General features: G+C 36.3%; 1 protein-coding gene across 3 annotated transcripts in view; it reads right to left on the bottom strand.

Moving 5' to 3' along the window:
• Window positions 1-13,871, bottom strand: part of pde4ca (phosphodiesterase 4C, cAMP-specific a) — a 51,230-nt gene that overhangs the window by 6,236 nt on the left and 31,123 nt on the right. For all 3 annotated transcript variants that reach the window (XM_067364268.1, XM_067364270.1, XM_067364271.1), the window contains 6 exons: window positions 5,639-5,830; window positions 3,714-3,750; window positions 2,941-3,014; window positions 2,814-2,863; window positions 2,591-2,703; window positions 165-258 (listed from right to left, as the gene is read on the bottom strand). In XM_067364268.1, coding sequence (XP_067220369.1) covers window positions 165-258; window positions 2,591-2,703; window positions 2,814-2,863; window positions 2,941-3,014; window positions 3,714-3,750; window positions 5,639-5,830 — 560 coding nt within the window. The remainder of the gene's footprint in view (window positions 1-164; window positions 259-2,590; window positions 2,704-2,813; window positions 2,864-2,940; window positions 3,015-3,713; window positions 3,751-5,638; window positions 5,831-13,871) is intronic.

Raw genomic sequence — 13,871 nt, 5'->3', positions numbered from 1 at the left:
ATATATATATATATAAATATAAACTTTTGTATTTTTTTCCCAACAAATAATAATATTTTTGTGATGTGCCAAAATTATAATCTGAAATGAAATAATTTGTATTAAATAAAAAATAAAAAAAAATAAAAAAGACAAAATTAAGGATTTTCCACAGTTGATTTTACCTAAGAAGGTGCTGGAGATGAACTCTGAGACCTGGTTTCCTGACTTGCTAGTCTCTGACAACTGGGTTAGCTCTCGATTCAGCATCCTTTTGAACTGTAGAACAAGACACAACAAGAAAATACGTACACTTTGATAATCAAAAACCTGTAATTAATTTTTTATAATGCCATACAATTCATTTTCATATTTCCATACAGTGCCCAATTGAATCTTTTGAGAACAAAACACTTTTATTCAACAACATTTCTCCACAAATATGTGCTACATGTTTAATTAAGAAAAGTTAAAGGGTGAAACATCACACGACTTGCTCAGATCTGAATATAGCTGCATTCAGAGTGGTAGCAACCCTTCATTCAGCAGCTACAGGCATCCAAGATTAGGGGCTGGACCAAGCAGCAAGAGTGCCTTTCATCTGTGTAGTGCTATTATGTAATCATACACGAGGTTTCAGAATGAAACACTTCCGACTGAGGCAGCAAAACGTACAGTAGTACAGTAGCAGCCCACCACCCAACCACACACACACACACACACACACACACACACACACACACACACACAGACAGGGACATCAGAAACACACCAAGACTGACATCCTCACACCAACACTCTGCACCATCTATGATTTATAGAGTGTCAACAAGAGCATCCCTCCCAACTTCAAATAAAAACAATGCAAGAGCTTCTTCCCAGCATGATGAATCACAACACAAGCCTTACCTGAACACACATCCACGAAAAAGACAGCAAGTAACTGACGTCTGGCATTTCAGCACAAAATGAAGCCTGAACAAAACAGAAGCTCCCTCTGGCCAGCGCACATGCTACAGACACGTTCTGTGCACCGGTCCAGATTGCCCGAGCTCCCCGGTTCCACAGCAGTCTAACGGTCCACACCGCACACGGCGGCACTGCAGAGCTCAGCCCAGCACCGGGAGCTCCAGCTGCCATGGGCTGCACCTGTGGCGGGCTGAGAGCGTGTGCCGCTGACTGGAAAGAGTTTGCATCGCTGCCGCATGCTCTGCTCTCCTACTCTGCCTGATTCATGTGTAAACATAGAGATCAGGCTCCTCCCAGCAGCCCTCTCTCTCCCTCCCAGCAGGTATAGCTCCCTACTCTCTGCCACACGCTAGCCAATCAGATGAGATTTGCCACAGAGACTGGGTCAAGGGGAGGCATCTGATTGGCTCACGGCTCCATAGCACATGCAGGGGCTGGATGGGGTGGATACAGGGGGCTGGGGCTGCACCATGTGCACTTGGTTTGAAGATGAAAAGCTTTATGCTTTGCATCTACTGTCATGTTGTTGCTGGTGTTTTATTAATACTCATACAGTTATTAGTTATATTGTATATTGAATTAAATGTTCAAATGTTGAAAAGATTTATGTATGAATTTGATCAAAAGTGACATTTATAATGTTGCAAAAGGTTTCTATTTGAAATAAATGCTGTTCTATTAAACTTTGTATTCATCAAAAATCCTAGATTTCCATAAAAATATTAAGCAGCATATCTGATTTCAATATTGACGATGATAATAATGATAAGAAATGTTTCTCGAGCAACAAATCAGCATATTAGAATGATTACATATGCTGTAATGATGCTGAAAATTCAGATTCGCCATCACAGGAATAAATGAGCATAAAAGACCTTCTAAAAATCTAAAAGAAAAAAATCGTACTAAACCAAAACTTTTGAACGCTAATGTACAATTCAGTAATTTCATTCATCTTCATTATTTATAATAACATTAACTAATTATGAAAAAATGCATAAGTGTACATAGAATATTTGATTATTTATAGAGTATTTATTTTACATTAATGAAAACTTTTTCAACAAAATAAATAAATCATATAGATATGTTGCAGTTTAGCTCGCCCCATGACTAGCCATTCTTACAGGATTTAGTATGGCAATATGGCACTGCAAAAGTTGATGACAAAAAGAATTAAATTAACTGTCTATAAAGTTATTTTAACCTAAATTCTCTGAAAGGTTTTTGCACACTCAGTTATATATTTATATTTTTCACCTCAGCCAGAGCAGGGTTATTAGATACGTTACGTGTTCATATGTGTGTGAGAGTATGTATCCTCGTGCACGTGGTTGCTGCGTGGGTTGGCTAATCACACGTCACATCTCTGAAACCCAGAGTAGGATTGGGGGGAGATAGAGGGGGTGGGGGTTCAGATTCATCCATGACTTCACTCTCATTCACATTTTTCAGCACACGATGTGGTTGGGGGAGGGGAGCGATTCAGAACATGCATGATTCCCGTTCCGATGTGTAATTCATACAGAGGCATGTTGAGTATTCGGCTTCTGTTTTCAGCAAGTGCTGATGAATTGTTATTAGTGCTTAAGCAAGTCCCTGGGTGACAAAGAGGAATCATCTTTTATTTTAGAAGATCTACCTTGGTGGATGCCATCTCACTGACTGAATGGCGTGTCTTGAGAGTTTCGAGCTGTTCGAGACACCAGTCTAGCTCATCTAGAGTCTCTACTGCCAGCTTCTGAAACGGCTCCTCTGCAAAATACAATTAATACATTCATGACTACTGAAACTCGTTCATGACCATATGTAATTAAAAGAAATGTTGTACTGTTTTGCTTTTCTACAAGAGTTTATTGTCTAACCTGGCAGGCTTGTCTTGCACATGGATGGTGGGTTGTTTCCAGTGGACCTCCTGAAATGATTCATAAGATCAAATATGACTTAAAAAGCATCTGAATAGGGATTTACTGGGACTGTAAAAAGGCTTACTTGCTCGGGACACGGTCTTGCTGATGGGTCAATACGGCAAAGTTGCTCCGCACAGTCCTCAAGCTGGCAAGGACCTATGAGAAGAACAATATAACAAAAACACATCCTTAGTAAGTTCGTTTTTTATTTACAGCTTCATAATTTAGCAAAAATTTATGTATTGGGTTATCAGTATTTTTGACTGTATTATTATTATCCAGCAAAATAACTAACCAAGGAAACAACAATTTGGAAGTCTTAAGATCTTATTGCAGTTAATCTCTTATTACTTGAAAACAAGATTGTGAGTGACAGAAAATAAATGTTACATAAAGAGGTGACCTAGTAAATGAAGGATTTGCTTAAAACACCTAGTTTGTCCTAACTTCCGCAGCTCTTTTGGAGTTTCAAAAGGACATGAAGGGTATCTGATTTCCAAAGCCATGCAGATTTCTCATCTGTCAGCATCCATATCGACAAATGCGGTATTGGATTCCTAGCCTGTTTTGTAAACCGAGTACAGTGGTGACGCAAATCCCACGTAAAGCAAGCTGCATAAGAGCGGAAGGGCTGTTCCCGCCAATGCCAAAGGCAGCACACTTCACTTACACAAAAAAAGTCACTAGTGAATATTAGGAGATTAATCTCTCTTTAAAATATAGGGGGTGTAGAGTCAAACTGCCATGTTCCTTAAAAGAGTGGTCATCTGAAACCACATGACGCAAAGCCTCTAATTGCCTATTAATGTCAGACTATGCAAGCTTTTCATTTTCATTACCCATACTACTACTAACCTGTGCAAATGGTGTAACTATCATGTCTTCTCCATGTCTGTAAGAGAAAAATACATGAACAAATCACAAATCAAACTCAAAAATGACATATTGGAAAAGACAGCTCTTTAATCTCCCAATAATAAAAGGAGGCACATAAAATTACTTAAGGATCAGTGAAAAAGAATGACTAAGAGTTTAACTGTGGAGAATTAAGGATGTGGTTGGCTTCAGGTTACAGCACACCATCATTCAAAAGAACAAGAGAGCGGTAATACGCTTTTGATTAACATGCAGTTTGAATGGAAATAAAGAAAACGGCTCAGCATAAGGAAGGCACCTCAGACTCTCCAATGGGATATTAGAAATCCTACATTAAAAGCTTATGGAAATACGTAATAAGAACATAGATGGGTTCAGCGTGGTTGGATAGGGTGTGTCATGCATGTGTATTTGAGGAGCAGCGGGAGAAAAGCCAAACTAGGGAACACACTTTATTCATATATTCCAAAGCCTCATTGGTGGCATGCCGATCGCTCATGGTGGTAAAGAGGACACAGGGGAAGGTCTGAGGTTAGACTGGTCTAGGGGAGAGAACCAGCCTGGATCCTGTAATGGAGAAATGCGGGAAAGCCCTTTCAAGTCAATATTTTTCTCTTCTCACCGATTTAGCCAGTTGACTTCCCAGTGCTTCAAACTCTCTTCCCTTTGAAAAGACAACAAGAGTTGGTGACCTGCGATTAATTATACACACTAATTCGCGTCGTCCTAACAAACACCAGCAGTTGGTTTTGTTCAGCCTGTTGGTGTTTTGTAGGGGCGGTGTGGACCAGCCTTAAGGTGTTTCGATTTGGGCGACTAGCTTTGACGTAGACTGGAAAAATAAACTGCAGAAAAAAACAAGAATGTGGCGCCCTTTTTCCGACTTTGTGAAATCCCAGCAAACCAGAGCTGACATGCAAGCGTGCTCAGATGGAAAGAACAGCTGGAAGTGGTAATAATAAGGAGTTTTTAACCAGTGCCTTGGATTTTCCAAAATGACAGAGCAATATGATTTGATGTAATACACTATTAAAATGGTGTGTCTTGGGAGAACTGTGTTTCAGACATAATCAACCAGCTGGAGTAAGCCACATCTGTTATGAGGCAACGTTTACCGTCCTAATTAACAGAACTCTTCCAGCCACAAAACACTGTAGCAGAAGTACACACTTGTGCAGCTTGTATCACATGATGCTTGCAGTTAATCAGACAACATGCACACGAAAACTGAAATTGGAAACTTTAAAAGATTTTTAGGTTTTTGAAAGAAGTCTCTTGTGCTCAGCAAGGCTGTTTTTATTTGATCAAAAATACAATAAAAACAGTAATATTGTGAAATTATTAATGCAATTTCAAATAAATGTTTTCTGTGATGGCAAAGCTGAATGTTCAGCATCATTAGTCCAGTCTTCAGTGTCACACGATCCCTCAGAAATCATTCTAATATGCTGATTTACTGCTCAAGAGACATTTGTGATCATTATCAATGTTGAATTTTTTTTTAAATATTTTTATAATATATTAAATTAAACAACAATTTATAATATATATATATATATATTATACAACAATATTTTTGTGAAAACCATGAAACATTTTTTTTAAGATTCTTTGATGAATAGAAAGTTCAAAAGAACATTATTTATTTGAAATAGAAATCTTTATAAATGTCTTTACTGTCACTTTTGATCAATTTAAAATATTAACTTTTTTTTTTTTAAATCTTACAACAAAACTTTTGAACGATAGTGTAAATTAAAAACTTTTTCTACTCAGAGAAGCCATTGTAAATGCATTTAGTATGTAGAGTGATGTATTTGCTGAGATTTCTTGATGCATCATGGGAAATCAATTTTTGAGCTACAGTATATTAGGGGATCATGAATGAGATGAGTGATACTCACAGCTCACTGGCCGTGGATGAGTTTCGGGACATGGCCTTCGGTGAAAGGTCAAAGTCAGAATCAGAGCGATACAGGAAGGACTCCCGCCGCTGACTGTGAGGGAAATTGGCCTGCAGCACAAGACCGGAGCCTGGACTGGCCTGGGACTCCAGAGGACTGCGGCCCACCGACAGCCCATTCTCAACATCAAAACTGAGGAAAGAGAAACAGAAAGAAAGGTGAACACAATTTACCTGGGATGTTGTATTTGCTTTTGATTAGGCATTTTTACACTACATTCAGATAAATTGTACAATGTGACAATGACCTGAACCAGTGTAGAAGAAGGTCAATGAGACCTTAATAAAAATGATTACACACAAATGTGAAGTGAGACGCTCTCTGCCTGCGTCAATCCAGATGTAACACTAGCCTTGTTGGTTAACAGAGCTAGACATACATTATATTACAGTCTCTATGATCTCCATGACACAAGGATACTTTTCAATGCCTCAATAATACCAAGCCAACAGTTGTGACACTACAGCACTCAAGAAAAAAGAAACGGAGGTCCAGAAGTCTGAGACCACTAGTGAATAATACATTATATAAATATATTATATGTGACCACAAAACCAGTCATAAGTTGCACGGGTATATTACATTGTATGGGTTAAAATTATGGATTTTTCTTTTATGCCAAAAATCATTAGTAAAGATCATGTTCCATTAAGATATTTGTTAAATTTCCTACTGTAAATCTATATATATATATATATATATATATATATATATATATATATATATATATATATATATATATATATATATATATATATATAAAAATTGTAAGTAATATGCATTGCTAAGGACTTCATTTGGACAACTTTAAAGGCAATTTACTCAATATTTTGATTTTTTTGCACCCTCAGATTCTAGATTTTCAAATAGTTGTATCTCGGCCAAATATTGCCCTATTCTAACAAACCATACATCAATGGAAAGCTATTTATTCAGCTTTCAGATGATGTATAAATCTCAATTTCAAAAAATTGACCCTTATGACTGTTTTTGTGGTCCAGGATCACATATCAGCAAACTGTATGAATTTCACAAATTTGTGTAAAACCTGCCAATCATGTTATACAGGGGTACAGCAATACTGACATTTTCCTTTTATTTTTGTTATGGCCGATAACTGATAAATGGTCAATATTATAAAATGACATAATTAACAAAGTAATGTAAATTAAATAAAAAATTAAATTAAAACACAAAAATATTTGCAGGGTCAAAAATAGTCAGAAAAATAAAAAAGAAGAAAAAAATTATAGCTATAATTATATTACAGAATCATACAGAAATATTAAACAGAAACTCAATTCGACATGCGCTCTTAAAGAAAAGCGCTCTGGAAGAGATAGTGCTCTTAAAGCGTTCAATTATTGCCATATGTAATATTGCTATCTCTTTAAATTATTGCTTGACGATGATCTAAATGTAAAAATAGGTAGAAACTTTTAAATATTCAATACTGAACACAGAAAATTCTGAAAATTACAAAAAAAATGGCAATATATTGTGCACCCAGCATGATTTGAGAAGATCCAAAGGAAGCAAAAACCTCTGACAAGTTGTGTAAAGAATCACATGATCAATGTCATAAATACACATTTAAGTAGTGACCCAGAAATAGTGCAGAATCTTTAATATTTTTCTATTATTTTGCATCATAAATATTAAAAAAAAAATCCTAAAAGTTTCTATTATTAAACTCCAGGTTTTTAATCCAATATTTTCAATGTGAACTCATACTTTTAAACAACCGCTGTACACAGCAACACTGGCAGTGTCATAACAGCTACAGCATTCGACCTCATTCCACAGACAGAGATCTAGTACGTTTGTTATGGTGAAAGTGAATGAGGGAAAAGCATTTGAGATTTCTTCCTCCTCTAAGCCAGTAAATCCGTCCATCTCAGTGACAGATTCAGGTTTTGTGAAGTGGTTAAGACCTCTTGAGACACAGAGACAGAAATGCTCTGAATGGGTTGTGTTCTTCAAGGTCAATGTGATGCAGGAATGCAAAGCTAAAAATAGCCTCGGCTCATTGACGTGGAAGCATGCGAGAGGCCTAAAAATAACCTCCTCAGGTAAAGTCAACTCCCAATGAAACCAGCACAAAATTGGCACAAACCATATATGGTCATTTCATTAATCAATGGTCCTGCCTCCGATGAGTTGTCTGTTTACTAACGATCCATTGCTAATGAAGGTATTCATCTATAGTGTGTTATTAGCTTAGTGTGAAGGAGAGAATGCCCGATTTGTTTTTCTATATTTGAAAGAGAAGGAAATGCATTGCCTAAATTAATAACAATAAAACGATAAAGGAGACAACACATTGGAGATCTATTTATAGTCTCTATTGTCCTAGTTCCAACACGAAATACTGCAGTTTATGTTGATCAAGTTCAATTATGACCAAATGCATCAACCTTTTTTATATGTATCTCCTATTATCACCAATAGGAGATACATATACAAAATCACCAGTATGCCTGCCTAAAAAGATGCGTTTTCAAACGAGATTTAAAAATGGGGAGAGAGCCACTATTGCGAATGTCCTGTGGAAGTAAGTTCCACAGATAAGTAGCTCGAGATCCCATAGAGGCCAAACATGTGCAAGGAAGAACTAAAGAGAATGTAGACGATGATCTAAGAGTTTAGGAGAGAGTATATATTGAAAGTAGGTCTGATAAGTATGAAAGAGCCAGGTTATATAGTGCCTTGTAATCAAGAAGTACAATTTTTTATATAATATTCTGTGTAACAGGAAGCCAGCAGTTGTTGAAGAACAAGAGATTTGTGTTCCATGGTAGGAGTTCTAGTAATTATTCGTGCAGCTGAGCTTGGCACTAACTATAACTTGTGTAAAATTTTAAGGGGAAGACCATAAAAAAAGAGCATTGTAATAGTTTATACGTGAAGTGACAAGAGCATGAACCATAATGGCAGTGCTCTTCGTTGAGAGGGCCGGGCGAAGGCAATTAATGTTACGTATGTGATAATAAACCGTCCGAGTAACCTTGTTAATATGTGCTTCAAAAGACTAAGTATTGTCAAGGATAACACCCAAGCTCTTAACCTGCGATAAAAGAGCAATTGAAGACTTCAGATGCAAAAGCCTCTAAGTGCCGTCTGAAATGTTCTTCTAAAATAAGCATTTTTATCAAGCTCTTATGTTTAGGTTCAGTTATTTCACTTTAATGGCAATGAAAAGGACCTATTAATTGCCATTAAAGTGGAATTACTGAACCTAATCATACGATATTAAGATATTTTAGTTGAAATCCGATGGCTCCGTGAGGCCTCCATAGGGACCAATGACATTTCCTCTCTCAAGATCCATTAATGTACTAAAAAGATATTTAAATCAGTTCATGTGAGTACAGTGGTTCAATATTAATATTATAAAGCGACGAGATTATTTTTGGTGTGCCAAAAACCAAAAATAATGACTTATATAGTGATGGCCGATTTCAAAACAATGCTTCAGGAGCATAATGAATCAGTGTATCGAATCTGCTGTTCGGAGCGCCAAAGTCACGTGATTTCAGCAGTTTGGCGGTTCGACACACGATCCGAATCATGATTCGACACGATGATTCATAATGCTCCGATGCTTCCTGAAGCAGTATTTTGAAATCGGCCATCACTATATAAGTCATTATTTTGGGGTTTTGGCGCACCAAAAATATTCTTGTCGCTTTATAATATTAATATTGAACAACTGTGCTCACATGAACTGATTTAAATATGTTTTTAGTACCTTTATGGATCTTGAGAGAGGAAGTGTCATTGCTCCCTGTGGAGTCTTCACTGAGCCATCGGATTTCATCAAAAAATATCTTGATTTGTGTTCCGAAGATTAGCAAAGGTCTTAAGGGTGTGGAACGGCATAAACGTGAGTAATAAATGACCCAAATAATAAATTACCCAAATTTTTGGGTGAACTAACCCTTTAAGTAAATTACATGAAAACCAAGCTTTAACTTCAGACAGTTAGAAAGACAGGATGGAGGAAGTTCAGAAGTAGGTTTAGAAGATAAATAGAGCTGGGTGTCATCGGCGTAACAGTAAAAAAGGATACCGTATTTTCTAAAAATGCTTCTTAGTGGCAATAAGTAAATGATAAATAATAAATGGCCCAAAACTGATCCCTGAGGGACACCGGTAGTAATACGTGATGATTTAGATTTAAACTAAATTAAAGTAGTTGAACAAATTGAGTGCGACCAGAGAAACAAGAAGTGAACCAGGCCAGAGGAGCAAAGCCACTGGAAGGCAAGCCTGCAACCTTTAGCCAAAAAAGCGTAATGACTAATGCTAACGCTCCGCCTCTGACGGTACGCAGGGAAGGAGACCAGAGGCTGTTTTTTGAATGGATGTCAAGGGATGAGAGGCTTCACTATGCTGATTAAACAGCTTTTGTGGGGAAATAGCTAATCATTTAATTATTTAATTTAGTGCTAATTTTCAGCACTAAACAATACTTTCGCTGGAAACTCTATGTAGATTTCAGCTTGATAAAAATGTTTTTTTTTTTTTAGAAAAGGCAGACTAGGGAATGTTGCAACTGATGTCACTGCCATTACACGATAGGCTGAGAGGTGCCGCACGTGATTAAGTTAGCCGTTTCGCCTTCTCCAATGGTAAGAGATACAGACCTCTCTGTAATATACAATCTCTGAGATAAGTACTTACAATTCCAATGGACTGCAGTCTGTTTAATAGAATTTCATGTCAAATAGTGTTGAATGCTGTTAAATCAAGAAGAATTAATAAAGATAAGAGTCCTGACTCAGCCACTACCAATACGCCGTTAGAAATTTTGACAAGGGCAGTCTCGGTACTATGATGGAAACGAAAACCTGATTGAAATTGTTCGTATAGGTTGTTCACAAAAAGATGATCATGAACCTGAGCCGTAACAACCTTTTTCAGAATTTTAAATAAAAATGTCAAATTGGGGATTGGATGGAAATTATCAAAATTATTTGGATCTACACCTGGTTTCTTGAGTACAGCAGTTATTCTTGAGCTCATTTTTTTTTTATTGTTGCTTGTAAATTGTTTTGTGTTTTATCTGCAAGTAAAGTGTCCTTGAATGTCACGTATGGCGCCCATAAAATAAATGTATTATTATTATTATTATTCAATATGTGCAATCTGTATTATGCTTTATTAACTTTTTTATCTGCACATCCTTAACATGTGAGCACATATTAAATATTGCTGAAAGTGATGGTACGCTATGTAACATTTATGTGGTCATAGAACAGGGGTTTTCAAAGACCTCCAAATATAAAATCTGGCAATTGTATACAATGATAATAATAATAATAATTATTATTATTAATAATAAATAATCATAATTATTATTATTGTTATTATTTACAATGTAACATTTGCTAATAATATTATTATTAATATTACACATTTTTATAAATTTTTTCCTAAACTTCTCCCTCAACTGCAGATTGAAAACCTCTGAGAGCACATTCAAATCACCCAGCAAAGCACATGTGAATTTGTAAGGTGCAGTACTCGTCCTGCTGATTTAAGTACAATTTGCATCTGTTCACATCTTTCACAGATGTTGCATGAGGACAAGACGGATGTCTCTTACACTGTATTATATAATCAACTTGGTGCACCCTATTCACGTGCTCACATACAGAAGCGAGAGACATACAGACACAGAGAGAGCACTCTTCTGAATGGACCATAACACACATACACATCAGCGCATCTCTTTAAGTCACACTACTGTACGTTCTGGCATGAGGGGACAAGGCATCCAGCTCTAAAAATACCTGTGCTTGGGGCAGAGGCTGTCGCTTCCACTTCGTTTCTGCTTCCGTCCCTCATCTTTACTGCTGTATCTCCTATGGGTCCCTGTGCACACTTAGAGCGAGGCACTGCTGCTGCTATAAATAGCTCGTCCCTGCGAGAGGGATCCGAGCAGAAGCGCTATATTTAGAGCTGCAGGTAGCCTCAGATTCTTCCCCCCATTCATGAATATTTATGGATATTTCTACTGTGCTATTTTTAGCCCACACATCTATCCACCCACACATTTCCATGTTGCTATTTTAAGACATCCTCCATCAAAGGGAGTGTGGGAATTTCATCATTCAGTGAAGTTGTGTTTTTAATGCCATTTTTATACTGCATGTGGAAACCACATCAGTGCATTGTGCATTAATTAAGTGCATTAATCACAGTTTGTGGTAAGATACCACCAAAATTCAAATGTTTGGTTTTTCTATTATTATTGATGCAATATTGTACCAGTGCACTAAACGTTGTTGAAATAATGCACATCACATTGGAAATTAAATTGAGAGATTATAGCCACATACTGATGAACACTTTGTATTCATCTCACAGGTGAGTATGAGAAATGTCCCCTCTCAGTGAAAATGAAGGGAAATACTGATCCTCTGATCCTCCTACTGATAGTAGTCTAAATTTAAGTGTGTAAGACATACGTTTAGTATCACAGTTTTGTATATACCAATATTATACAGTTACATTTTAATTTTTGAGTGAACTATCCCTTTAACCATGTTCACATGCACTGTTATGACAATTGCTGCATCATCATTCCTACCAATTAGTCCAGATGGTTAGATGAACCATCAAGTCCAGATTAGATAGATGAACTGGTCCTTGTGACCAGTCTTTTTGTTTCAGTGCTATGGAAAATAATGGGCTGTTTTTCTGGGAATAGGATGCCTCCTGTGGCTCATGATAGAATATGCATGTATGAAGCTGGCCTTTTCAGTCAAGACATGATGACAGTATATAGCAAGTACAGAGTACAAGCGTATGAGCCTTAAAGGGATAGTTTACCAAAAAATGAAAATTCTATCATCATTTACTCACCCTCAAGTTGTTCAAAATCTGTATAATTTTCTTTGTTCTGTTGAACACAAAGGAAGATATTTTGAAGAATGTGTTAAACTGAACAGTTTTGGGGCAAAAAGTAGCCTGGTTATAAACTTTCTTCAAAATATCTTGGCACATTAGTCACGTACACGTATATAGTAGTCTAAATGATAGTTCATAAGTGGTCAAACATGTACAGTATACATTAAACCGTTAAAAATATGTAGCAAAAGAGGTTACCTTTGTTGAATTAATTTATTAATGGGGGCCTGTATCTATACATTTACATTTATTCATTTGGCAGACGCTTTTATCCAAAGCGACTTACAAGTGAGGAAATACAAGAAGCGAGCTGTCATGACGAGGCAAACAGACAAGAAGTGCTCATAATACAAGTTATAGGCAGTGCTCAGATTATCCTAAGATACAATAGAGAGGGATTAGAGGACGTGAAAGGATAGGAATAAGAAGTTTTTTTTTTTTTTTTTTAAGATGAGGTTAAGTGCTCACGAAAGACATCTGTATTTGTGCAACTAATGGTCACTCTTTGACAATCCAGAATGCACACTACTTCATTATAGAGAAAAACAACAAATGATTACAAATATATAATCATAAGCTGACCAATAAATAAATAAATAAAAACTAGGTGACTATATAATTCAGCAGCAAAAATTATGCTGGCCTAATTCTTGAAAAAAACTCTGCACAGTAATTTTATAAAATCAAAATGTTAATAAAAAGTTTAAAATTACTATTTGTATTATGAAATGAAAAAAATATATATTTATATTAGCTTTATTTATATGTAAAAATTATATGTATTTATATTAATGTAAGATTAAAAGACATTCATTTTAAATGTATTTTGCAGATTTTTAGTGGGGCAACAAGCTATAGATACGACAGAACAAAATTGGCTATTAAATCTTTCAGTGTGCAAAACCATGATTATATGAAACGCTTCAAAATAGCAGCACAAACCGCTTATGCGCATCCCGGGTGCAGAATGATGTGCTTGAAGCAATATGGAATCGCAGTTGCGCTGCGCATTGAAAAGTTCATGGCACAAAGAGAATCCCTGTGTATATCTACATCTAAGTTAACAGTTTATTAATCATATGTTTCTTCACCTTTGGTGCTTCAACGACTGTATCGATTATATCATTACGCCACAATCATTCAGCTTAATTAAACATTTTAAATAGACTGCAGCAATGAACATTTTGTCAGAACCTCTAGAAAAATACATTATTTTTTTTTAAGTTGTCTGGTCAGAATCATGGGAGAATCAATG

The sequence above is a fragment of the Chanodichthys erythropterus genome, chromosome 16 (assembly GCF_024489055.1).
Source record: "Chanodichthys erythropterus isolate Z2021 chromosome 16, ASM2448905v1, whole genome shotgun sequence".
NCBI classification, from domain to species: Eukaryota; Metazoa; Chordata; class Actinopteri; order Cypriniformes; family Xenocyprididae; genus Chanodichthys; species Chanodichthys erythropterus.
This window is presented reverse-complemented; position numbering and strand designations above follow the sequence as displayed.